The following is a 25,942-nucleotide window of genomic DNA, read 5'->3' as shown; positions in this document are numbered from 1 at the left end:
ATGAAGCTGAATTAAAAGGAATTGTTTTGAGAAATTTGACTTTGAATTGTAAAATAATAAATTCAGTAACTGAAATTAATTTTATTTTCTGGTAATCAAATGAATACCGGGCGATTCAAAAAAGACTTCACAACTTTAAAAGCATATAAAAATTTATTGAGATAACTAGAAATCTGGACCAGGTCTCATTTCAAAACAAAAATCATCAAACCTTGATTCATAATTTTCATACATAATACATAACATAATAACATAATTTTCATATAGTACAGTAGGGAGTCTCCTTGTAGACATACAATTAGATGATGATGATGACCAAGATGGATGCCATTAGTATCAGCAAGATGGGGCACCACCTCACTGTCACCTAGAAGTCAAAGATTTTCTTTATACTCGATTCCCAGGTCGGTGGATTGGTTAGATGGACCAATTGCATCGCCACCTCACGTCCCAGATTTGTTCCTGTTAAATTTTTTCTTATGGCGTTTCATTAAAGATCAGGGTTATGTACCGCCTTTGCCTGCTGATCTTGTTGAGCTAAGTGAATTAATATCACAGCTGCAGAGGTATGCCGGCTTCAGTATGGAATGAAATTGACTTCAGGTGGGATGTACGTTGCATTATGAATGGAAGCCACATCAAACCAAAAGTGAATGTTGGGTTACAAACTTGATGTATTTTCCTATGAAATGAGACTTCAATCAAACCTGTAAGTTACCTCAATAAATTTTTATATGCTTTTAAAGTTGTGAAGTCCTTTTTTAATCAACTGGTACTTGCAATAATCAATTGACACTTAATCATTTGGATTCAAAGCAATTATGTCAAATGACAATTATTCAAGACAAACAGATATTTATATTTAATGATTATAAAATTTTATAAGGTGATAAATAATAAACAAAAATCAAATAATCTAACAATGGGTAATAAAAACTTGTGAAGTTCTGCTTAGAGTAAACCAGTCTATGTTATTAAAATAACAATTTGGGAGTTACATGATGCGTCTCCCAGTGAAATTTCAAGTGACATAAACTGGTATGAATATCTGTTAAATGAAAAGACAAAAGATAATAAGTAATTAGTAAAGTACACTAAAAAAATACATTTACTGGGGCAATTAATCATGACAACTTCATTGGGGACTTAAAAAGGAAACTTTCAACTGTTACTCTTTTTTTAAAGCATTGCATTACTCTATCATGAAAGCTTTAAATAAAATAGATTAACCTGCTCATAAGAATTTTATGTTTAATATTAGGAAGTAAATAAAACCTTACCAGAAAAAGACAGTGATTAGTCATTAGTTATATACTCATTAGTTATTAGTAACTAATGACTTATTCTCCTAAGAAATCATTAGTTATATACTCATAATTCCACCAGCATGGTTCATCTGGTATAATTTTTTTTTTTTCCTTATCTCTTAATGCTTGGCATTTCCCTACTATCTTATAGAAATAATTCATAAACAAACAAAAGTTAACAACAACCTAGCTGTCTGACACAAAATATACAGCTTCCATGCATAAGTATGAAATGCTGCTTGATGAAATAGTGTATCTGAAAGGGTAGGAAAAAATACTACGATAAAAAAAATAATTTAAAATGTATACAAACATAAAAACTCAATTTAATAAATGGACAGATATAGTATAAATTTAACTTATTTTTACTACTCAAGTACATATTTTTCCAATTTAAAAAACTCAAGCAATACTTCAACAGTAATGGTAAAGCAAAAAACAATAAAAAAAATAGCATTAGTCTTTAAAGTCAGCCCAAAAATAAATAGATTAAGAATGGACGACCAGACTGTACTAAGTAAGCATTTCAACCATTAATCTTGCTTCCTGGAAAGGAGTCAAGAGTATATGGACAGTTGCCCAGGCACACAGAGTTGCTATCCCAGTGACCTCTGATAAAGAAATAGCTGCCCTGATAAGGTACTGACTTGATGCCTCAAATAGAAGCAGGATGGTTAATCCAACTCCCATTGTATCAGTCCAAGAAAGAATGAATAAGCGATAAGGAATGGAATGGGAAGAGGAATAGGATGATCAACCCTTAGAGGAACTGTCTATAATTGGGGTATTTTACTGTCTTGGCCAGAGAAATATTTTGATATAAGTAAAAAAAATTTCTACAATTTTTAATTTGTTAATCTGATTAATTAACTGATTAATAATTATTCTGTTATAGATTGACACAACAGGTAAAATTAAAATGTGGGGGAAACTCTGACCACCACAGTGCTGCGAAACGTTAACAAATGGCATTACACATTAAGGAAAATAATGTTCTAGATTTTGTGTAAAAAAATTGAAATTTATCCTTAAACTAATTCATGTATTAAACAAATTGCATACTTACCAGCTTGAGCTGCAAAATGTAATGGAGTATTTCCTTCATTATCAGGCTTATTTATATCCAAACCAGGTAATTGTACAATACTTTCTAATATAGATAAAGGTCCATTTGATGCTATGTAACTGACAGCTGTCTGCAAAAAAAAAAAAATTAAATAATTACATTATTATTGTATAAATCCAGCAAACAGGTGATATTAATTCATGTAAATACGAATTACATTTCTGTTATGTCTTTATTTTAAAGGTATTAATATATTGCTTACCAACTTAGTACACAATTTCCTTTTAACCTAATGATTCTGTAACCTGTAACATCTCAATGAGTAATAATTTGATGAACATAAGGAGGGCTTAAAGTAAAAAAATAATCCGAACGACTTATATCCCCCTTTTAAAGGATGCTTCCTCAAGATAATCAAAGTTAAACAATGTTCAAGAAGAGTTCATCCTGCAGTTCTAAATTATGGATTACATTAGGGCTCAATTGAACTGAATTTCAAGAAATTACATTTAGTAAAATAGAACTTCAAAATAAAAATTTGTTTAGAGTATGTGAGAGAAATAACACAATTCGAAAATACTGTTTGGTGCATAAGCACTCTACACATTTTTCCATGATGGTCAAAGGTGAAGATTACCGAAATCTACTAATAAATTAAATTGAATTTATATTTAATGAACATATTTATTAATTTGTATCAAAGGTCTTTCAATTGATCTCACAACTTTTCTTAATGATAGTCTGAGTGTCACCAATATAATTAAAAAATAACTATAATCTAACTATAAATCTATTTAGTTTGTCACTGTATATTAAGTTTTATTTACACAAATATAAAACTATCATGATTGTAGGTAACCTGACATAAATCAACCCACTGGATTGGTCTAGTGGTGAATGCGTCTTCACAAATCAGCTGATTTGGAAGTCGAGAGTTCCAATATTTAAGTCCTAGTAAAGGCAGTTACTTTTATACGGATTTGAATACTAGATTATGGATACCGGTGTTATTTGGTGGTTGGGTTTCAATTAACCACACATCTCAGAAATGGTTGACCTGACACTGTACAAGAATACACTTCACTTACACTCATACATATCATCCTCTTAAGTAATACCTGATGGTAATTCCCAGAGGCAAAACAGGAAAAAGAAGAAATGTGAAAACCTGACATAAATCAAACAAAATTTCTGACAATGATGCAACCATTTTCAATAATAATAAACATCCATACCAGGCTTACTAGGAAAAGAAAGTAGCAACATGGTCCCTGTTTGTCTTTTCTTCACTATAATAAATATAAAATTGTATATCATCACCTCAAGCTCACAAAAAAAGTAGGTAATATTCTGAACTATAAATGACATCTTTTCTCTGTTCATACAAAAGGACCAGTCATCATTATAAGAATATAAGCACCTGTCATAACAGGTGCTTATATTCATCGGAATCTGATATGTGTGCTTTACGTGCATCACAACAACATGAAAGTTTGTGATAGATAATGTACAGCAACAAATTAATGTACCCCTTCTATCAAGAAAAATGCATTATACATTCTACCTCTATTCAGTAGGGGAAATAAGGAGGATAATTAGCAGGAAAGGTGATGATACCACTTTTGAAAGGTTTCAGATATATATTTTTTTTTTCTGTTTGACTAAAATCCTAGTTCAGTGAATTCAATCTAAATATACTCTACAGCCACAATCTACTTTGAAGAATCAGCCAATTTCATAAATCTGATTTTGTACCGTAAATTGTAATTAAATGCAATAAAGATTTTTGTTATACATACCTAACGTGTGCTTTTTACACCCACTTGTGAATGTCAAATATAAGAAAGAAAAATATGCTTATATATAAGAAAAATTATGCAATGAGATATTTCTCTGCTGAAGATATTCATGCAAGACTGATTGTTTAAACTATCTATCTGGAAATCTTCAAAATGAGCAGAGTGATTTTTATATTGTTTTTGACAAGAAATCTTACTTTTTTAAATCTAATTTTACACAAAAACCTACTGGAATGAGGGTTTCTTTCATAAAATATTGCAGATCACCCAGATAGAAGGACCTGAAAAATCATGGTGCAGTTTTGAATTACTGTAATGGTAATAGTAAAAATTATGGACGCGAGACAGACACAGTAAACTAAACAAAAATATTTAAAGGTTTTACCGATTTACTTTTTAACCAGTAACAAGCAGTGAAAGCACCATGAGTCAACCTACTCAGACTGACGTGGTTATCTAATTCTTAACATAATTTGCCATGAACATCAGGAGTAATACTAGAATAACCTTCATGATCATTGTGTCAAAAATAGAATGTAGGATTTTTAATCATTTTGCAATTTACAAAGAATATAAAATTTTTAAAAATGCCATTAAAACAAAAATATAAAAGAATTTTGGAAAATCTTTGTATTCTATCGACCAGTTTCAATTTTGTACGTACATGAGACTGTTATGTATGTAAAGTTTTTATTTAGCCTTATAAAAGAGTGAAGATATCTATCATTATAATTCAAGATAATAGAGTAATACTAACATTGTACAATGCATTTTAAAGTTATTTCAAAAGACCCCCATCAGACATGAGACCAAACTATTATATAAACTTCCAGAGTAAAAAATTCTACAATTGAAAGTACATCAAGCATTACTTAATGATTGTGTTCTACTCAACTGATGAATTCCTTCCTCATGAACAGGACCAATAAAATTATTGTGAATTTTTATGGCATGTGAAAAAACTGCCTGACCACGATTCAAACCATGAACCTCTGGATAAAAGACAGAGACATTACCACTCCACCATGAAGATGGGCTTGTAGTACTAAATATATATTATTGGCATTAAAGTTAGGGGTAGCGATCATAATTATATGATTATATTACATTTTGATAATACTACTGTGTTTTACATTTCTTTGACTTTTCCTATGTTTCTACATTCAGCAATCTCAAAACATCTATGTAGCACAGAAAATGTTCACGTACAAGCACTAAGCTCTATTACCTAAATACAAGCTAACCTGGTCCTGGGAAAGATGGTAAGTGATGTTTATTACAACCTGACAGTTTCACAGCAGTAGATATAACTTAGGGAAATTGCATAATGTGAACTAATATAGAATATCAACCCTGAAGAAGCCACATTTAATTAACCGGTTCTTATAGGTCACCCATATTTGAATAAAAGGCAATTTCACACATGTTAGCATTATTAATGACCATAACAGTTAATGACACTTATAAATAAATAAATTTAAAAAGTGTACTCATCCTAAAACCTAAAATACGTTACACATATTGTTGGATAAAGCACTCAGTGATTCATTCTTACACAAAACAATTTTAAAATTATCAATAAATATTAAAAAACAAAATTACATAAATTGATAGACAGATACCGTATATATGAATACTATAAATTGAATTACTCTGATTGAACTAAATTCTATACTAAATAGATAAGACAAAGCTTCAAATAAAAATACATTATAATATAATGCATAAAATAATTCCTTATTAAAGTTGACATTAGTTTTACCAACCACTTTAAAACAATTTGCCTGACTTAGTAATGTCAAAACTAATCCTCACAAATTATAGATAAACAAATTGAAATCTCAACGCTGTTGATCGGTATAGTATATAAATAAATGTATAACAATGTGTTTTTCAGACATAATTCAAGAGAAATAACTTTTTGAATACATTTTAATTTGTATTAAAAATTACAAAAATTTAACACTACTGACTGGCATGCGTTGAAATAAATTAAAGTCTTTTAAATATAAATTCAGTTTGTTTAACATTCAGTAACAAACATCTGTTTATTTCAGTTCTGTTTGATCATAAATTATTGTTATAATTATTTTTACTGCAAGGTATAAGTTATGAAGAAATGTTTTATAATGTCACTTTTAAATTTAAATGGTTTGATTTAAATTCTTTTCTACTAAATAAGAATAGATACAAAATGTAATATAAAGGAAAATATGATGTGTTATAAATGAGAATAACCAACTTTTTTTTTATTAAATTCATATATATATATTCATACATATATATATAATACATATATATTCATATAATATACATATATATATATATATATGATAATATCAGATAGATATGCAGTCAATAAACAAAGACATAAAATAATGCACCTACCTGCTCAGTATCGAATTCTACTTAAAAAAAAAATAAATAAATAAATAAACAAAGAATACTGTATGAAAAAATGTGATTTACCTTTGTTTTTGGGTTTTTTACAGAAGGATTTTTATTTGGAGATCAGATTAAGGAATTGTTGGTTTTGGTAAACATGTTTGCATTAATTTTTTTCTAATAAGTAGACAATTATACTGTAAATTTGTTTATAAATATCAGAATAGGGGAATACCAGTTTTTTTAATATCTTATATAAAAGAGAATGTCCTGACTGATTCACTGACTCATAATCTACGTACAACCAAAACTATTGTAGGTAGAGACTTGAAATTTTCAGGGTACCTTCGTATTTTTAAGTAGGCGTGCACTAGGAAAGGATTTTACGAAATTTTGATTTAAGTGGTTCAAATCGATAAAAAACTAAATTTCGTGTTAACAGCGCTATCTGTTGGACGTAAAAGCAACATACGCTATACTAAATATTTTATGATTCCATTGCAATGTTTCCGATATGTGTGTCCGCTATAGACTAAAAACTACTAGACCGATTTACGCGCGGGGAAGATGGGAGAAAGGGAAAAAATCGGAAAAGGGAAATAGGGAAGAAGGGGAAAAGGAAAAGGAAATGGAAAAGAGAAAAGAGGAAGGGAGCAAGGGAAATGGGGGGAGAGGAAGGGGATTAAATAAATGTAATTAAAATAACGTTATATTAAATTTAAAATAAATAAATAAATAATTAAATTAAAATGAAATTAAGAAATTAGAATATGTAAAGCAAATAACTGAAGATGTCAAGTACAAAAAAATTGAATGAGATTAAAAGCGCAGGTAAAGCATGAAGTAATTCATTACATCTCTTAAATAAGTAATACTAATACACTGTATGCGCGCGCAGAGTGACATAATGAGTGTGTGAGTGCTCCAGAAGAATACCGTTAAATTTTAAAACTGTATTTCTCTTTTTAAAATAATGAAAAAAGGTCATAATAAACATGGGTCCGGAAAAGGCTTTGTTTTTAAATTAGGAATAACAAAAACTTTTACCATGATTTCTGCTTAGCGGCAAAATGAACCTATACCGAAATTCATCAAAAACCAACTGGAATCGAAAACCTGGGAAGAAGGGAGAAAGGGAAAAATCGGAAATAAAAAGGGGAAAAGAAAACGGAAAGGTAAATGGGGGAAGATGAAGGGGAAATGGAAGTAAGGGAAAGATAAACGGGAGAAGAAAAGAAAACAGGAGAAAACGGGAAGGGAGAGCGAAGCGAGTCATGACCGTCTGATCGTGACGGAAAGCGCAAGTAACCATACAGCACGGGCGAAGCCGCGATGGGGATCCCAGATTTAGGATTGTAATACATTTTTTGTCTATCTTTATTAGACTTTTATATTGAACTATTTTAATTCATTCATAAAATGGATCGGTCTAACAAATATTGTTCAATTTTTTTAATTACTTTTTTTTGTTTTACTTTATTTAAATTTTGGGCAACAATTCATTGTTTATCGTATTCCTTCAGTATTTTTCACAAAAAAATTTATTTACCTTTTTATCAGGATTTAATGAAAATCTAAATATAATATTGTCGATTAAATACTATTTATTTATAGAAAAATAAGTTTGCTATTAAAAAAGCTTGCGAATAAAGCTACATCTACATTGTGGGCAAGTCGCGACGGGGTACGCTAGCCTTTTATATCACAGTCATTTTTCCTTTATATTTCTTATAAAAACACAAAATGGTGGACAGAAGGAAAAACTACCATTTTGTTATAGAACATATTTTGTTCATTTTAAATGCAGAATCTGAAAATGAATAGTCAAATATAATTTTATGTTATTCTCTGTAAATATTACACGGAATAAATAATTAGATATTTAATTTTGAATTCATGCTGTCGTAAAAATTAATAAATAATTTTTTTTCATCAACTTTTGATTTCATTTACGTCCTTACCATTCCTTCCTATTTTGTTTAACTACCACTTCTTCATACATAGCTCTTTCTTTTCTGCACTAATATCTTAACTTCAATGGAATTTAATAAAAAAAAGTTGATGATGTTAATATTGTATTCACATTTAGCATATTGTTAACTAACTCATCTTTCTGTTAAATTTTGTTCTATATATAGAATATACACAATATCTATATACACAATATCTTAGTCCATCGATTTCTTTGTTATTATTATTTATTTCTAATATTTCTAAATTATTATTAGTAATCTATGAAACTAGTCAAAATGGATTCAGGGATTGTCAAAATGGATATTTCCTTTGAAATCTGAAAACCGAATTTTTTTGTGATCACAATACTTCCTTTACTTTGTTCAAGAAAGTTGTTTGAGAGAAATCCAGTGTCTGGTCTTGGGAGTAATTTTAAAACATATTATAAAACACTTGAACACAAATACAGTTGTAAATATAGAAAAAATAATAATTTAATATATATATATATGTATATATATATATTAGATATTATGAAAAAATATACATAAATAACATAAAACAATAACAATCATGAATTAAATAAATGAAGTAATTATAGATTGAATTATAAAAAATTGAAAACATTACACAAACAAAAACTGGGAATATATATTTATAGCGTATTAATAAAAACAAAAACCATGTAAACATGCCAATTGAAATGAAAACATTCAAATTCAGATTTTACATCTGCTAAAATAAAGGGTCCACCGATAGATCGAATAAAACCTTGTCCAAAAATTGAACAAAAGTAAAAATGAACGTTTTTATATACTATACTAGCACTCTTATAAATACAGCAATTTTTAGTTATTTATTTTATCTTTGGATGCAACTAACAAATATCTACAAATAAATACAGTCATGTACAAACAGCATTTTATTTTCTGGGTTAAACTGGTTTCATGAGGTAGATGACCAACTAATGCGTGTTTTTTTTAATGAATCGATAAAATAATGTATATACATATTCAATGAACAGTATAAATGTGTGGTATTATAATATTATTTATTAGATTACGTTATATATCTTCATTGACTATGTAACAAATATTGCTTAAATCTGCTTAAGTAAACATTTTACATTTTCTATTGTCATGCATAATAGATTTTATCACATCTATAAATATAGCATAATCACTTAATAGCACATTTGAATTTCCTTACTAATTTACAAACCCACAACTTCCTCATTCGCAACCTTATAAAATTCATATTTTTTATACAATAATTTTTTATGTACTTTTCACTAAGAAATAGGAATATATTCACTAGAAAATATTTTACATAGATCATACGACATGATACAAGTTGTTTTTTTCTTCAAGTGAACTAAATTTTGTGTCAAAGTAATAAATAGAGTAATAACTATTATTTCTATCTAAAGTCAATTTATTTATTCAAATGAACATATATATATTTACATACATAATACATTAAATCTTTTTTTGAAGTCATCAATCATTTGAGTTGTACGCTTTATTTCATTACTTTCTATTCTGTGCTAATCTTTTACTCTAAATATATTAATAAATCCTACATCCTTTGGTGTGCATAGGTGTTTTTTTATGAATTTCAATCTTGTCTTCTACATTTTTTTATATTCTACAGATCCTTCTATTACTAAATTAGCTATACTATATAACAAAGGAATCAAGTTAATTTTTTTATTACAAGATTGTCGTAAATTTTTATCCTCTCTATTCATCTGAAGATCTCTTCACTTCATACTTTACCAACTTTATCAAGAATTGTGCTGCTCAGATATATGTCTAACATTGCTAATTGTATATACTGGATTCAAATTAATGAAAATGATATATTTTGGTTGACCATAGATGTCCTTTAAAATGTCCTTTAAAATGGTGTGTCATAATTCTACTCTTTCCATTTAAAACTTTTCAGATGCCCCCTATGGGGACTCCTTGATGCTTCCCAGATCATTTTGAGGTAGAGTCATCTACCAAATTACATTGAAAAGTTATCTAAGGGTTTGTGTGTGTGTGTGTGTGTGTGTGTGTGTGTGTGTGTGTGTGTGTGTGTGTGTGTGTGTGTGTGTGTGTGTGTGTGTGTGTATGTGTATCTGAAAAATATTAACATGAACAATTTTTGTTATTATCAGATGTTATATTATAAGTTAGATTTTTCAACATTATAAACATCATAAACAACAATAATCGATGTTATAAACTCAATTAAATGGATTCAACTTAGCAGTCAAATTTATGTAATTTTGGACCATATTTTTTTTTTTTTTTTTAAATGAACTTCAAGAACTTTTATATGCAAACACACATCTCAAAACGTTTTGTTGTAAATACAGAACAAAAAAACAATTTTTTTCATTTTTATTCATTGCTTTTATATGAATTGTATAAATGTACATTAAAATATATAACTGAAATATGTAGTATTAAATACTGTCTTAACACAAATGTGTAATGATTTCATTTTGTACTTCAACAAACTTAAAATGAACAAAAATAAACAAATACAGAGTAGAACTAACTCTATTCTATTTTAAAGTTATTGTAAATCTATATTTACACTACATTGCTATCAGCATCTAATATACTAGATCTATGGTATTTATTATTTCTAGGTTTTTACGAGTTCAAAGAAAAATTCCATTAAAGTTCAAAAGAACCACATATAAATAAATGTCTCGCAAAAGTAAAAGCAATAGTAAATAAAAAGAAATAGAACTAGATTTATTTTAGCTTGAATTTGAATTTAATTCCAGAATCTCTAAGGATTTTATTTTATAAATATATAAATAAAATTCTGAATTTTTAAAATTAAATTAGAATTTATTCAAATATTTTCTGAAATTTGTGCTCTTTAGGAAAAAACTACTGCCTATAATAATAATTAATAGTAAATCAGTTCACTTGTATCACTAAAAAATAGCAACTTAATATTGTTTAGATTAACAGAGCCCTAAACTACAGACAATAATATTGGTTAAATAAAAAATTGATTTTTATAAAATTTATTTATTTTTATTTCTTTCTCTCTCTGGCAAATACAGCCCAATTCCAAATTACTCCTTTAATAAAAAAAAAAAAAATAATATCTTATAGTCAGTGAAAATTGTCAAACCTGACAATGATTTGAACCCAGAACCTTCCAGATGAAAGGCAAAGATGATATACACTCTAGCATGGAGGTTAGCAAAGTAATAGCAATTGAAAATGACTATAATGTAAAGGACAGAATTAATTGTATCAATAAATAACAATTTAAGAATTTTTAAAATGGGTAGATTCACAACATTAGAAGAAATAAAAAAAGATTTATAATCCTTTAAATTATACCAACAAATACAAAATTTTCAAAAAATAACTTTTATCTATTTATAAAATTGCTTTTTGGAACTAACAACAAAAATACAATAACTAATAACCATAGATCCAATTCAGATATTAAAAAGAAAGTTTTTATAAAACGAAATGCAAAAGGCAAAATTATAAAAAAAGTCTATACAGGAAGGACAAATATAAAGTAAAAAAAAGCTTACAGGAATATTTACAATTAGATAAATATAAAGAACAAAAATCTAATTATGCTGGTAAATTAGAGAAAATGAAGACACTTTTTCAAGAACAGAAAACATATGAATATTATAAATCACGAACAACAAATTTAAGTCCTAAAATGTGAAAAATTCAAATAATAAAAAAAAACAAAAATATAATTAATGCACAAGTAAAATTTCAACACATATTTGGATTAAGGAATTAATAATTTTAATTTTTCAATTAAATATACTTATATATATATATATATATATATATATATACAAATATTGTTCTAAGGCAAAAGTTTTAATATCTACAAATTGAAACACCAGTAGAACAGCTAATTTTATTTCAGCGACTAAAATATATATATATATATATATATATATATATATATATAAAACCTTAATATTTTAAATTGTGTTTTAATTATTTTTTTTTAACACAACAAAAATCTTTCTGATGAAGCAGAGATTTCTCTGAAAGTACTTAACAAAAATGATATAATAAAAGCAATAACCGATAAAAATGTGTTTAATAAAAAATAAATTATTCTATACACAATATTGTTCTGAAATAATATTTTATGTTTTTAGAATAAAATATCTTAAAAAAGTTAAAAAAAAAAAAAATTATAAATTATCTCTCATTAATAAATGTTTTTGTAATAAAAAAAAAATCAGGAATTTAAAATAATTGGAAATTTAAAGAATAAAATTCTTAATAATTTATGTAAATGCAGAAAAGCTAATACACAAAGTCATTCATCTGTGTCATCGTCTGTTTTTTAACCATGAATTTGACCAAATGAATAAATTGATCTTTTAATCTTTCTATTTCTTCTTACGACAACTTGCCCATTAAAAAAAAATTTTCCAATTGTTTAATCTTTAATAAAACCTTTGAACACTCTGCCACATACATTCTAACCATATATATTTTTTTTATTGCTCTAATGATTTTTATTATTTTGTACCAGCAGTATAAACTGATATCACTTTTTAAGTATTTCTTCAACAAAAATCTGTAATACGATGTAAAACCTCACTTCTCTCAATATAAATCATTTTTTATTCTCTTCAGTAGAGGAGGGGAATAAAAAAAATCCCCTCTTCAGTAAGAGGTCAATGGCCAGTTACAGTACCCTTTTTATTTTTTTTTTCGATTGTAAGAAATGAATTTTTCAGGAAAAAATGTTAATCCAAATCAGAATTTTAATGCAGAACCTTCAAGATAAAAGGGAGAGATGTTACCACTCTGACAGAGAAGCTAGCAAAATACTGAAACTAAATTAAGTGCTTGAATTCACATGTGCATGGCATGTATGTTTGTTGCATGTCCTAGGTTCAAACATAAAATAAATGAAATGAGATGATATATGAAATTAAACAAATTAAACATTAATAAAAAATGTTTTCTTTGCTGATCCTCCCAAACAAGAATATTTTGAATTAAATCAAACAATCTAGTTAATTCATTTATAATCAGGATCATTTGGCTTGTTGACCAGTGCATCCAAAATAATTGAAAATTTATTTCTTCTTTAAAAATAAATAATTGTAATTATTTTACAAAGTTATTAACAAAATCCTAAACTTTAATTTTAGTGGTATAACTACTTTTCCTACCAATTTGCGATTTTATTTTTCCCTATTAAATCACTATATATATTACATTAATGTGTGTATAAAGTGTTGTAATATGTGTTTGTGAATATATTGCAGTGAACCTTAAAAAAATGTGGTATGCAATTGCATTAACCATCCAGGCAGTTTCTGCTACATTTTTGGTGAGGTAATTTATTAAAGTGTCAGAAGAAAAATATAACTCCACCGTTAAAAAAATCATATGAATATATTTTGGATGTTAGTAGGTGATCAGGACAGGTCCTTGGCTCCTCATACCTACTGCAATTCATGTGTAGTGGTTGTCATGTGTAGTTGACTGGTTGTTGATTGGATGTCTTCATATGACATTTGCAAGGTTTGGAAAGAACCAAAGGATCACTTTACTATTTTTGTCTAATGAAAACTTCAGGAATAACAACTAAGACTAGTTAAATCTTGATATTCCCTCTGCTATAAGTCCACATTTTCCAATTCCAGTATGACCAAAAATATGGGAATCAGATAGAGCTGAAGCTGTTGATGTTGAAGGTCATGCAGATTTGTCACATGATGAACAAAGGAGACCCAAACACTTTAGAAAGTAAAAATACTTAACCACACTTAATTAATCGGTCAGAATTGAATGATCTCGTTCACATTATAAATTTATCCAAGAATCAAGCAAAAATTTTCGTATCATAACTGAAAGGATGGAGTCTTTTACAACACTGTATAAAAATAAGTGCTTTTGGTTTCAGGCAGTGTGACTTTGAACTTTTTTCTTCCACTACGAGGAGTTAGTTTACTGTAAGGATGTGGAATCTTTATTATATGCACCATCCTGATGAATGTCAGCTTTTTATAGATTCCTCAAAGCATAGTTTGAAAACAGTCCTTCTTCGTATTAAAAGTAATATCTCATCAATCCCTTTAGCTCATGCAGCTCACATGAAGGTGTCATATGAAAATATGAAATTTGTACTTGATATGATTCAGTATGTGAAACGTTTGTGGCATATTTATGGAGATCTGAAAGTTACAATACTATTATTTGGTTTACAACTTGGATATACTAAATTTTGTTGTTTCTTGTACGAGTGGGACAACAGAGATAGGAATAATTATTATGTTAAAAAGAGTGCCACAAAAAGAAATATTGACTATAAAAGAGAAGAACATTGTGAGTTCAATACTAGAATAACCTGAAAAAGTTTACTTTTTTGCCATTATACATTAAGCTAGGTTTAATAAAAAAAATTGTTAAAGCAATGAATCGTGAATGGGCTAGGTTTTACTTTCTAAAAAATAAATTCCATAATATATGTGATACTAAGATAAAGGAAGGTAAATTTAACGGACCGCAAATAAGAAAAATTAATAAATGATATAAAATTTAAAGACATTGTGAATGACAGTAATGTTACTGCGCGGAAGTTTATTAAAAAGGTTATAAACAACTTCCTTGAAAACAGCAGATAACTACAAAGCATTTAAAACTGAGCATTTAAAAACTATAAAGTACTTGACTGTTATGTCACTAAAAATCCACTTCTTACTTTCTCATCTGTATTTTTTCCCTACCAATCTACGAACTTTGAGTGATGAACATGGAGAACGCTTTCAACAGGAAATATCCACTATGGAAACACACTACCAGAGAAATGGAACCCAAGAATGCTGGCTGACTACTGCTGGTGTAGGTACATCAAACTACACCAGAAAATCCATATGAAGCAGACTCTAGGAGAGCCTAAAATTACTTTATATTTAATATAAACATTTTTGTTTTTCTTCAAATTTTGTCACCAATTTTCCACAACTAGTTTCAGTTAACTATAAATTGTGTTATGAAGACCAGCTAATTAGGCTTTTATTGAATAAATTTCAAAATAAACAAATTGCACATTCATTAAAGAAATATGGTTCTTTGATCTCATCAAAAAATTACAAACAATAAAAAACCATAAAATTTAAATCTTGTAATTATAATTAAAAATAATGGATAACATATTACGTAATCAGCCTATTTATATTTATTTCTTATGAATATTCCAGAAGTCTCCAGATATCCGTACAGCTTTCTGGATTGGATTCCGTTGCCCATAGGCAGCTGCATTTCTTGTTAATGATGAGTGAGCGAGGTGTAGTCTTGGACTTGTACAGATTAAGGTCGACCATACATTGACATACAGTTAAATGAAACCTAACCACCAACGAACACTGATATCCATGATCTAGTACTCAAATCCAAATAAAAACACAAGTCTACCTTTATTAGGATTTAAACCTCAGAACTCTCAACTTCGAAAAAAATTCTGATTCCAAAAATTCTTTAAAAGAGTAGAAGCAATGGGATTACAGCCCTACTCCTTTAACTGAACTCCACTTAACTCTTCAAACTATCAACTAGTAAAATTATACCTTCTTGGAGTTATGATTCAGGGAGGATTTGTGAGATGGATAATGAATATCAATTCTGACAAGTATGATTTCACATATTATGAATTTTTCAGTCTACTGTCAAGAATCATGTTTTGTTTACCATTCACAATTTGTGAAAGCTAGATTTCCAAGGAGGGAAATAGAGGATATTTAGGAAGATTTTTATTGTATATGAAATGAATTATCAATTTTTGGCTCTTAACATATCTGAAAAAGGTGTCTAAAACAATACATTTCAGTTTAAAAACAAGTATATTTAGGCCTAATATGCTGATTTCAAATCCACCTTATTTAAAAATGTTGATAACATTTTTATGCTCTGTCAAATTTATCAATAAATATTTAATAGAATCATGCCATGAAAATTCTTTAATATAGAATAATAAATTCTTGCACATATTGTATAATGTACAGGTATTCTTTACTGCAAAAAAAATTTGTAGTGTTAAAAACTTTTAATCAAAGTTGCAATTTTTAAAATACTTGTAAAAGTGGTTTCTTGTTGATATAATCTCAAATTGTTTTTTCTACTCGTGTAATAATTTCACATTAACAAATTATTACACAAGTAAATACATTCACTAATAATGTATAGTCTCTATAGAATACTGAGATCCAGTTCCCCAGAACTAATTTTTCTTTAACTGACTTTTAAGAAAGTCTCAATTTAACAAATTCCAAGGCTTTATAAGCTGCAGACTACAGAATTGCTATATGGCAAAAATGTGTATTTTACAAATAATTTGTCAAAAAAATAAACATCATTTGAGCTGAGACCTGATAAGATCATCATCAGCTAATATACTTTCCAAGAACACAATACTGATTATTCTCTAATAATTTAAATTTCATCTCAACAACTTCAAGAAGGTCAAAAAATCTAACACAAATACCTTTTTAGAAAGAAAAAAAACAACAATAAAACAGAATGAATGACAATGATTGCCAGTAATATAATCAATAGATCAGAATTAAAATTTACATAGATTATATCTAAGTGGTACTAGGTAGGAAGTAAATAAATAAAATTTATAATTAAAATTCTGATGTTAATCTTTTATTCACTGTTTTATTTTTATGTAAATTTATACTATTATAAGATTCCAACAACAGTTCACAAATATTTCTCAACAAAAATAAATTAAAACACTCAGGTCGGTGAACTTTTAAAAATGAATCTTAAGTATGGTTGATGAAATTTAACTGAATATGAATCACCTTTACTCATGTAAACACTTTTTATGTACGGATATGCTCAAGATAAAAATAACAAGAATTTTCTACTTTAAAAATTAAATATTGTGAAATAAGAGAATATGCAATTATGTGGGTGTGTGTGCACATGCACACACACACACACACACACATGCACAATGTGTTTAAATAATGTTAACAATTTATTTATTTTTTTTATTAAAATTAATCTTTATCATTAACTGCTTTTATTCATTATGCACTTTTACAGAGATCTCTGCAGCATTAATACATTTTTATTTTAAATAAAACAGATAAATTTAAAATGTAAGCCTATACAGGTACCGTATATGTTCACTACCTGATTCATTGAAATAGGATCAATTATTCTACATCTACTAAAATTTGTTGGCAGATATTGTAACTATTACTTTAGTACCCATTGAAATATAAAATAAATTCTGTAATAATAATTTTAATATAATGAATTATTTTCCTAACCTAACAATTATGATTAAAATGTTACTTATATCATTGTTATATTTATATTGCTGTTTTTAAAGTATAAGTGATTTAAATTTTTTCTCTAAATAAAGGTAAAAGGTAAAATGACTAAATGACAAACCATTCGTTTTTAATAAAATAATTATGTATATTCTACTGCTAGAATGCAATTTTTGAAACATTTATTAATAATTATAATAATAATAATAATGATAACAACCAACAACAGGAACCACAAGAACAAGAACAACAACAATAATAATAATAATAATAATAATTAATTTTAATTACATTACTAATGTTAACACTGACGGGGAGTCTTATTCTGTAAGACTTTGGGATCCCCATGGGCGTAACCTCTGCAGCTTTTCTTCTCACTACACACTGAGCTGCAGAACACTTTACATTATACACATACACTACACCAAGAACACTACATAAATTACAACATATACTCTTACACAACAACATTCTACACTACTTCTTTTTACACATACACTTTGTGGTGTTGCAACACCTTATGAAACGCAACCTTAACACAAGATGGAACCTATCATGTTGATGGGTGGATGGCTCTACGTAGCGAGTCCCAAACGATGTCCTCTCAGCACCTTCTTTTCTTTTTCTGTTTAGCCTCCAGAACCACTGTAAGGTATTACTTCAGTGGATGAATGAGGATATGTATGAATGTAAATGAAGTGTAATCTCGTACAGTCTCAGGTCGACCATTCCTGAGATGTGTGGTTAATTGAAACCCAATCACCAAAGAACACTGATATCCATGATATAGTATTCAAATCCATATAAAAGTAACTGCCTTTACCATACCAGGATATGAACCTTAGAACTCTCGAATTCGAAATCGGCTGATTTTCAATGACAAGTTTACCACTAGACCAACCCGGTAGATTGTCCTCTGGGCACCGGTGTGATCCAATTATATTTATCTAAGCTCCAGTACATATATGCTCTGTGGGAGTGGTCCATTATATCGCCGGTACTCGTGGGACCAAAATTACTAGTCCACATAAAAATCTCATGATGGTGGTGGTCCATCAGAAAAAAACCACCACAAACAGTCCAGTGAAAAGACCTCGGTCAGCTTTGTCTGACGAGGCTAACAGTCATGCAGAAGATAATGCCTTAAATTCTGATGTAATTAAGTCTTAAATATAAAAATATTCGATTCATTGCTCTTCAAAACAATCAGAAAGTGGCTCCTATCATAAGGTTTTGTCATTCTTGATTAACGGAGTTGTAACAGGTTCAGGTGGATCCCCGAAGAACATCAGAAAATTGCGAGACAGATCGATTCTGATTGAAACATTTAATGATGTGCAGAGTCGATCTATTTTACCTCTCCGTAATATGGGTGGTATAAATATAAGTGCGCGATGCCATAAAACTCTAAATACGAGTCGGAGATTAATTTTTTACCGAGACCTTCTGAAAATGGACGCAACTGAAATAGCTGATAAGCTTCTTACCCCAGGAAGTTGTGGAGGTGAAACGAATAATGAAACGACAAAGCGGAGTAGAACCTATACCTTCCATTATATTAACATTTAATCTTCCTGTACCACCAGAGAAGATTAAAGTAGGTTACCTGTTGGTTCGAGTACGACCTTTCGTCTCCAACCCACGATGATGTTTTCAATGTCAAGGATATTGCCACACAACAACATCTTGTTCAAAAACTGTAATTTCCGCCCAATTTACCATAGGTCACAAGAGACACTAATTCCTAGATGGAAGAAAAATGTGCCAAATGTGGAACAATACATCCAGCTCGCTCATGAGACTGCCCAACTTTTAAAGAGAAGGCAATCCTAAAAATCTGTACCGAGCAAAATCTTTTTTTCTCAGCCGCTCGAAGATAATATAAAAAGACGTTTAAAACTCATGGAACTTAGGTAAACGAGACGTATCTGTCGCCGCCGCTACATCAAGTAAAGCCCCATGCATATGCAGATAACCAACAGTGCAGATCCTGGAATGAGCTGTAAAAACTTGTTCAGATGTTATCTGATCAGGTTGCTTCACTAACTGCAACTATTTCTGATCTAACGAAGATGAATAAAAAGTCGGTAGTTGCAGCTAGCGAAATTAGTGGGATCCCTCTTAAGTTTTTGTCCGCAAAGTTTTAACGGTACGAGCAGGAGTAAAAACAGGTAGCGGTACGCCATCTAATAAACTCCCCGTTAAGGGAGGCCATACAACCACCCCTCTGGGATATCGTCTACGACTTCCCATTTTCAAAATCTCCTCTTCCATCACTTCGTATACTGGAGGATATGGTTGAGGAACCATCCGACCTCACGACACTGGAGTTTTTTAAAATCAAAAATACGAAAAAGAAAAACCGGATCAAACACAACTGTGTGTAATTTTTTATATATTTATCTGTAATTCTGTATCTATAACTGTCTTTACTCAGTGAGCATTATTCACTGGAACGTTAGAGGTCTTTGGTCCCACATTGAACATGTTAGAGTATTGAGGTACGCATATGAACAGTTAATAATGTACTTCCAAGAAACGCACCTTCTATAACAAGATGCAATAACACTCAGGGGCAATTTCTGTGAAAGATTCGACTGTCTCATAGACAGTAGAGAAAGTGGTGGAATCGCATTTTAATTCGGAATGAGGTATTGGTTACACGGATACCACTAGCTCCCCTTACTCCTGCTATTACTGTAAAAATATCTGTCTCTTCAAACTGCATACAAGGCATACGCTGCAAACTGCATACAATGTCCCCTTGTATCAGCAATTTGTATCACTCACCGATCTCTGAGTTCAATGCTCTATATATATCAAATATCCTCACACAAATTCCATCGCCGTCGTTAATGGTAAACTTTAATGTCCACCATATTTCCTGGGACTCATCATTCTGCTCCTCTCGAGGAAATATAATAAATAGACTAAGAAAAGTCTAGTGAATGATGATTCATACACATTCATGTCCTTAACGTCTGGTACACTGTTCAAGATCGACCTCTCGTTACTTGTTATGCTCGCCCAATTTACTCCCTCATCTTAATTGATCTGTTTGTAACGATTTTTATCGAAACAGAATGATACCGTTGGATACAAATTTTTTGTTAACAGCAGAGCCTATATGTTTGGTCTACCTAATATTAGAAGTGTATTTTCTACTGAACTGTACGCTATCAATAAGGCTCTGAATATCATTAACCCAAAATACCGTCATATCCTTGTTTATAGCAACTTGTGTAATCCACTCCAAGTAGAAGATTTGGACTCTAGACATCCTATGGACACCGAAATCTATAGTGAAATTGCTGATTTGAACCATCGTAACACACAACTGAGTTTCTGCTGGATCCCTAGCCACGTGGGAATTGCGGGCAATTAACTTGCAGATTCCGCTGCTAAACACATGTAGTCAACCTTCCTTCACCACCGTGTTACTACATGTGATTCTATTAAACGTGATTTGTATTAAAACACGCTCTTCGATGCAACTGCCGCTTGATTATGCGCCATATCCTTGTGGATTGCATATGTTATGCGGCCTTGCGTCGTAAATTTAAATTGACCAGGAATATTCGCCAAATCTTGGACAATGATCAGAAGTTTTAGACCAAGTTTCGATATTTTTACGAAGAATTTCTGTTTTACATAAAATTTAATATTATTTTTGTACGTAAAACGTATGTTTATTCGTGTACATATTTTGTTTTTGTGTTGAACATTTTTCAATGTAGTTTTTCCTTATAATTTTTTTTGTCAGTTTTTTATATCTCTCTGTTATCCGAGAATGGGACCTTTAAATACCACTCTTGGTCTTTGTTAAATTCTATTTATGTTTATTAAAATTTTATATTTTTTAAATCTACGTTTATTTTAATTTTATGATTACGACTGTGACATTAATTTGACGTGTGTTTTAAGTGATATTTCAGCTGTGATATTATTTGCAAGTTGTAGGTTTTACTGTTTTAGTTTTTGTTGTTTTTTGTTTTTTTTTTTTGTTATAATATTTTATTCCGGGCGATGATAACGCGAAAGCGTTTTTCGCCCTCCAAAAAAGGGGGGGAAAATTACCAATGTTAAAAAGGTTTAAATATTAACTTTTAAAAATCAAACTAATTTTTAACTAAGTTACATTAAGAAAACAAAACAAAACCTTTTTTGATAAATACAGAGCACATTTCAAGACTATTCCTCAGAAACATTCCAAATGACAAAAGAAATAATAAAGAAGGTGTAGAAGGCTCAGAGATCTATCAGAAGGTCAAGTTTAAAATAAAAAGTGATAAGAAAAGAGAAACAATTGGATAAGATAAAAAATCAAAGGAAGAAATTTAGGAAAGTTGACAGCAGAAATGAAATACCATGGACAGGTCATGAAACAAGAATGGCTCAGGAAAATGAGTTAGGAAGATCCTAGAAGGGACACTTTATAATGAAAAAAGAGAAAAAGTAAGACCTAAATGTAGGTAGACTGATGATATTAGAAAAATGGGAAAAAACTGTATGAATCAACAAATGAGAAAATCTTGACAACTACATTATGAATATAAGACTGCCAAAGAAAATGTTGCTGACAAATATTGCCTTTTAATGTAGGATAATTGAAGAGCGTGCAAGTAACAATTTTGTATATAGTATAATTTTTCTTTCAAATTTTTTATTTAAACATATGTTTATATATATATATATACACTTTCTTTTTTTATAGTATATGACACTCCCAATAATGTAATGATTCCAACTCACAGGGTTATAATCTAAATCGGTTCACCCATTGAGCTGCTATGGTGGAAAAAAAAACATATATAATATATCTTAAATACATTACACTCCTTTTTGGACATTCATGTAAGAAGGGCTTAAATAAAAAAATAATTTTAAACACTTATTTTTTATATGAAAATAAATTTTATTAATAAAAAAAGGCAGAAATCATAAAGAAACTACAACACAAGAAAGTAAGATGTAGGCCAAAAACAGATAAATGAAATTCACTGAAAATGGTATTTACAGATGAGGAAAGAGGGAGAGGTACAGGAAATTTGAAAGAACAGAACAGTGCACTTGTAGAAGAAGATGGCCGAACACAAATTGACTAAAGCCGTAAAATTGAAAAAAGTCAATTGAGGCTGTAAAATTGAAAAAAAAAAAAAAAACAGATTACTATAAACAATTGTATTTTCTACTAATTAATTTTGTATTTTCTTAAGGTTTTTTTTTAAATTCTGTGGATAATAGAGGAGTTATTTTTGTACCCATGGAAAAACATACCTAGCCTGTACACAAGCACATAAATTATGTACTGATCTGAAAGAATTTATTTACTAATTAATAACCTGAAATCATTTTATTTTTTTTTAATTATAATACTTTCTCTTTTATTAACTTAAAATAAATATTTATAATTAATTTAAACAGGACTAGAGAAAATACTTATCTTAAAGCAATAATATTTAATTTCAGTCAGGAAAAAAACACCACCACATAATAACTGTTTACTATGAAATTATTTTTAAAATGGAACACTCATTTGCTTATATAAAACAACTGACAGAATGCAGAACAACCGATGAACACTGTACAGAATAGTAAAAAAGCAGACAACATAAATGAATGCGAGGCAGAAACAATATCTGCTGCTAAAACAACTGGCAAATTATAGTAATCATCAACAGAAATTGAATAGTAACCTAGAGGTTATTTCTTGACTGATTTTACAATAAATATTTTGTTTTCTTTACCAGGTCTACAAACAACAATAATTTTAAAATAAATATTAAAAAAAAAAAACTTTAAAAGCTAAAAGAAAGTATGATGAAAAAAGGAATGACGATAGAGTAATAGTAATACTGTTATTGTTATTTCTGTATTGAAAAATAGGCTAAATAAATTTTCTTTGAATCAAAATAACAGCAACCATGCATTTAAGAAATCATTCTATTTTTAAAATATTAAAATCCATACAATATACTTATAAAATTTATGCATTACCTTGCAAATGATGAATTTAAAATTATAATGTTTACATAGATTGAATATAGAACCCACACGTATCTTTTCAAAGAATATAAACATAAACAAATCAAGGCCATTCTATTTAGTAAAATCTATAGTAGTATGACACAAAGATAACAGATGAGTTTTAAATTTTTAACTTCACTCTATTTCCAAGGTTTTAAACACCTAACACTCATCAAAATTACAAAACCTTTTTATTGTTGAGTAAGAGAAATAGTTACCAAATATTATTAAGGTCTTAATATTTTTTCTAATAAAAGATGTGCAATAGTTTCCACCCACCAGATAATGTTTAATGGGGATAAAATAATTTTTTTTTTTAAATTCAGAATTTTCAAAACCGTATTTTATTAATTAAATAAATCAATGATCGTCATTAAACATTTAAAATGCCTACATAATATTGTATCTTTTATTGAAGGGAAAGATATTTTATACGAGCAATCTGGCTTCACCCAACAGGTACTTTAGCCACTAGGCTTATTATGAAGCCATTGGACATGGGAAAAAATCCCAGCAAACTGAACAACCACGGATGCACTGGCTCCAACATGTAAGTCCTGGGATCTACAAAAATTTATAGTAACAAAAATACTGACATTTTATGCATTTGAATTTATGATTATGATAATTTTCTAACTAAAAAAAAAAAATATGTAGTATTTATTACAAAAAAAAGAGAAAAATATGTATTAAAATTCCCAAATACAAATAAGCTGTTATCGAATTACAATAAATTACACATGAGAAATAAAATTAATAGTCTACGAAGTATCCCAAGACTAACTGCTATGAACCCAGAACCCTGCAGATAAAAGACAGACTATTTCACCATGAAGGGTTGATAAATTCACTTACATTGGATGAATCAGATAATAGAACTATTTTCGCATTACACAACACATTTTGCCGTATGCAAAAATACCTTTAGCCATTTCACGTTTCAGTTTTGTTCTTGATAAATTACCTAACAATCCAAAAGAATTTTTGATCAATAAAATTAAAAAAAAGCTTATTTTACAGAAACAATGAGTTTTGCTGATCAGTTCTGTCAACAAGTTTTTAAATTGTATTTATTAAACTAACCTAAATTTTATAAAATAGCATTGAAAATATACCTAAAAAAACACTCAAGTATTAATCAATTACCTGCAAAATTGTTATTTTATTCTGCATCATTTTTATTATTAAGACTGTTATTAATAACATGAAGAATAACAACTACTTCCCTTTTTGTTCACTATAATTTAGCTTTGGTCAAGTTTTTATTTTTCATTGTTTTCTTTGACCCTTCCAGCAAATAATGAAGCAAGCCCTTTCTGTTATCTTTTTATTAGCACACATAACATTCTTGAAATGATCTAGATAATATATAATTATATTCTGATCTGAATGATTTGTTTATTTCCAATTTCATCACCGAATAAAGATGATATTTTTTCTTTGTCTGACCCTTTCGCAACATGAAACATATATTTTGATGTTTTCTTGCTTATATTATAATCTATTGAAAACCAAAAAATAAAATAAATTTTTCCCATACAATTTTCAAAAATTTAAATGTTAAAATAATTGTTAGTTAAAATCTCATTTAAAACAATTTAATTTTTTACTAACTTTCACAATCACACAAAAAAGGCCTCTCGTTCACAAAATGAATTATCTGATAATCACTCATTTTCTTAAAATAACATATTTGCTTCCCCATAAATGCATTATACTTGACCCAGATGAATCTAGACTGAAATAAATTTCATTTATATTAATATTCCAATATAGAAACCAATGAAGTTAAAGGTTCAAATACTGCAACTGTAAATAAAAACTGAAATGTTAGATATAACTTATTTTTAATCCAAATTTTTGCTGATCTAGCCAAGTGTAGTCCCATCAAATCTGGATTACTAAACTGTTTCTGATCACTGCAGTCCACAGACTTGCACATAAATAAGTCACCTTGTTTACTTCAATCAGGGAAAATATTATATTTAGATTTATTTGTAAAAAGAAAAAAGATTAGAAAACACCAACTAAGATGTAAAGATGTATTAGATGACATTCAGCTTTCCTGAAATAACTCGCCCAAGGTTAGCTTTGT

The 25,942-nt window shown here is 28.9% G+C and overlaps 1 protein-coding gene across 6 annotated transcripts in view; it reads right to left on the bottom strand.

Annotated features, from left to right (window-relative positions):
* Window positions 1-25,942, bottom strand: part of LOC142329346 (uncharacterized) — a 310,193-nt gene that overhangs the window by 13,239 nt on the left and 271,012 nt on the right. For all 6 annotated transcript variants that reach the window (XM_075373838.1, XM_075373841.1, XM_075373835.1 and 3 more), the window contains one exon: window positions 2,374-2,503. In XM_075373838.1, coding sequence (XP_075229953.1) covers window positions 2,374-2,503 — 130 coding nt within the window. The remainder of the gene's footprint in view (window positions 1-2,373; window positions 2,504-25,942) is intronic.

Source organism: Lycorma delicatula, chromosome 8, assembly GCF_047948215.1.
Source record: "Lycorma delicatula isolate Av1 chromosome 8, ASM4794821v1, whole genome shotgun sequence".
NCBI lineage: Eukaryota > Metazoa > Arthropoda > Insecta > Hemiptera > Fulgoridae > Lycorma > Lycorma delicatula.
Note: the sequence above shows the minus strand (reverse complement) of the source record. Positions and strands in the feature narration are given on the sequence as shown.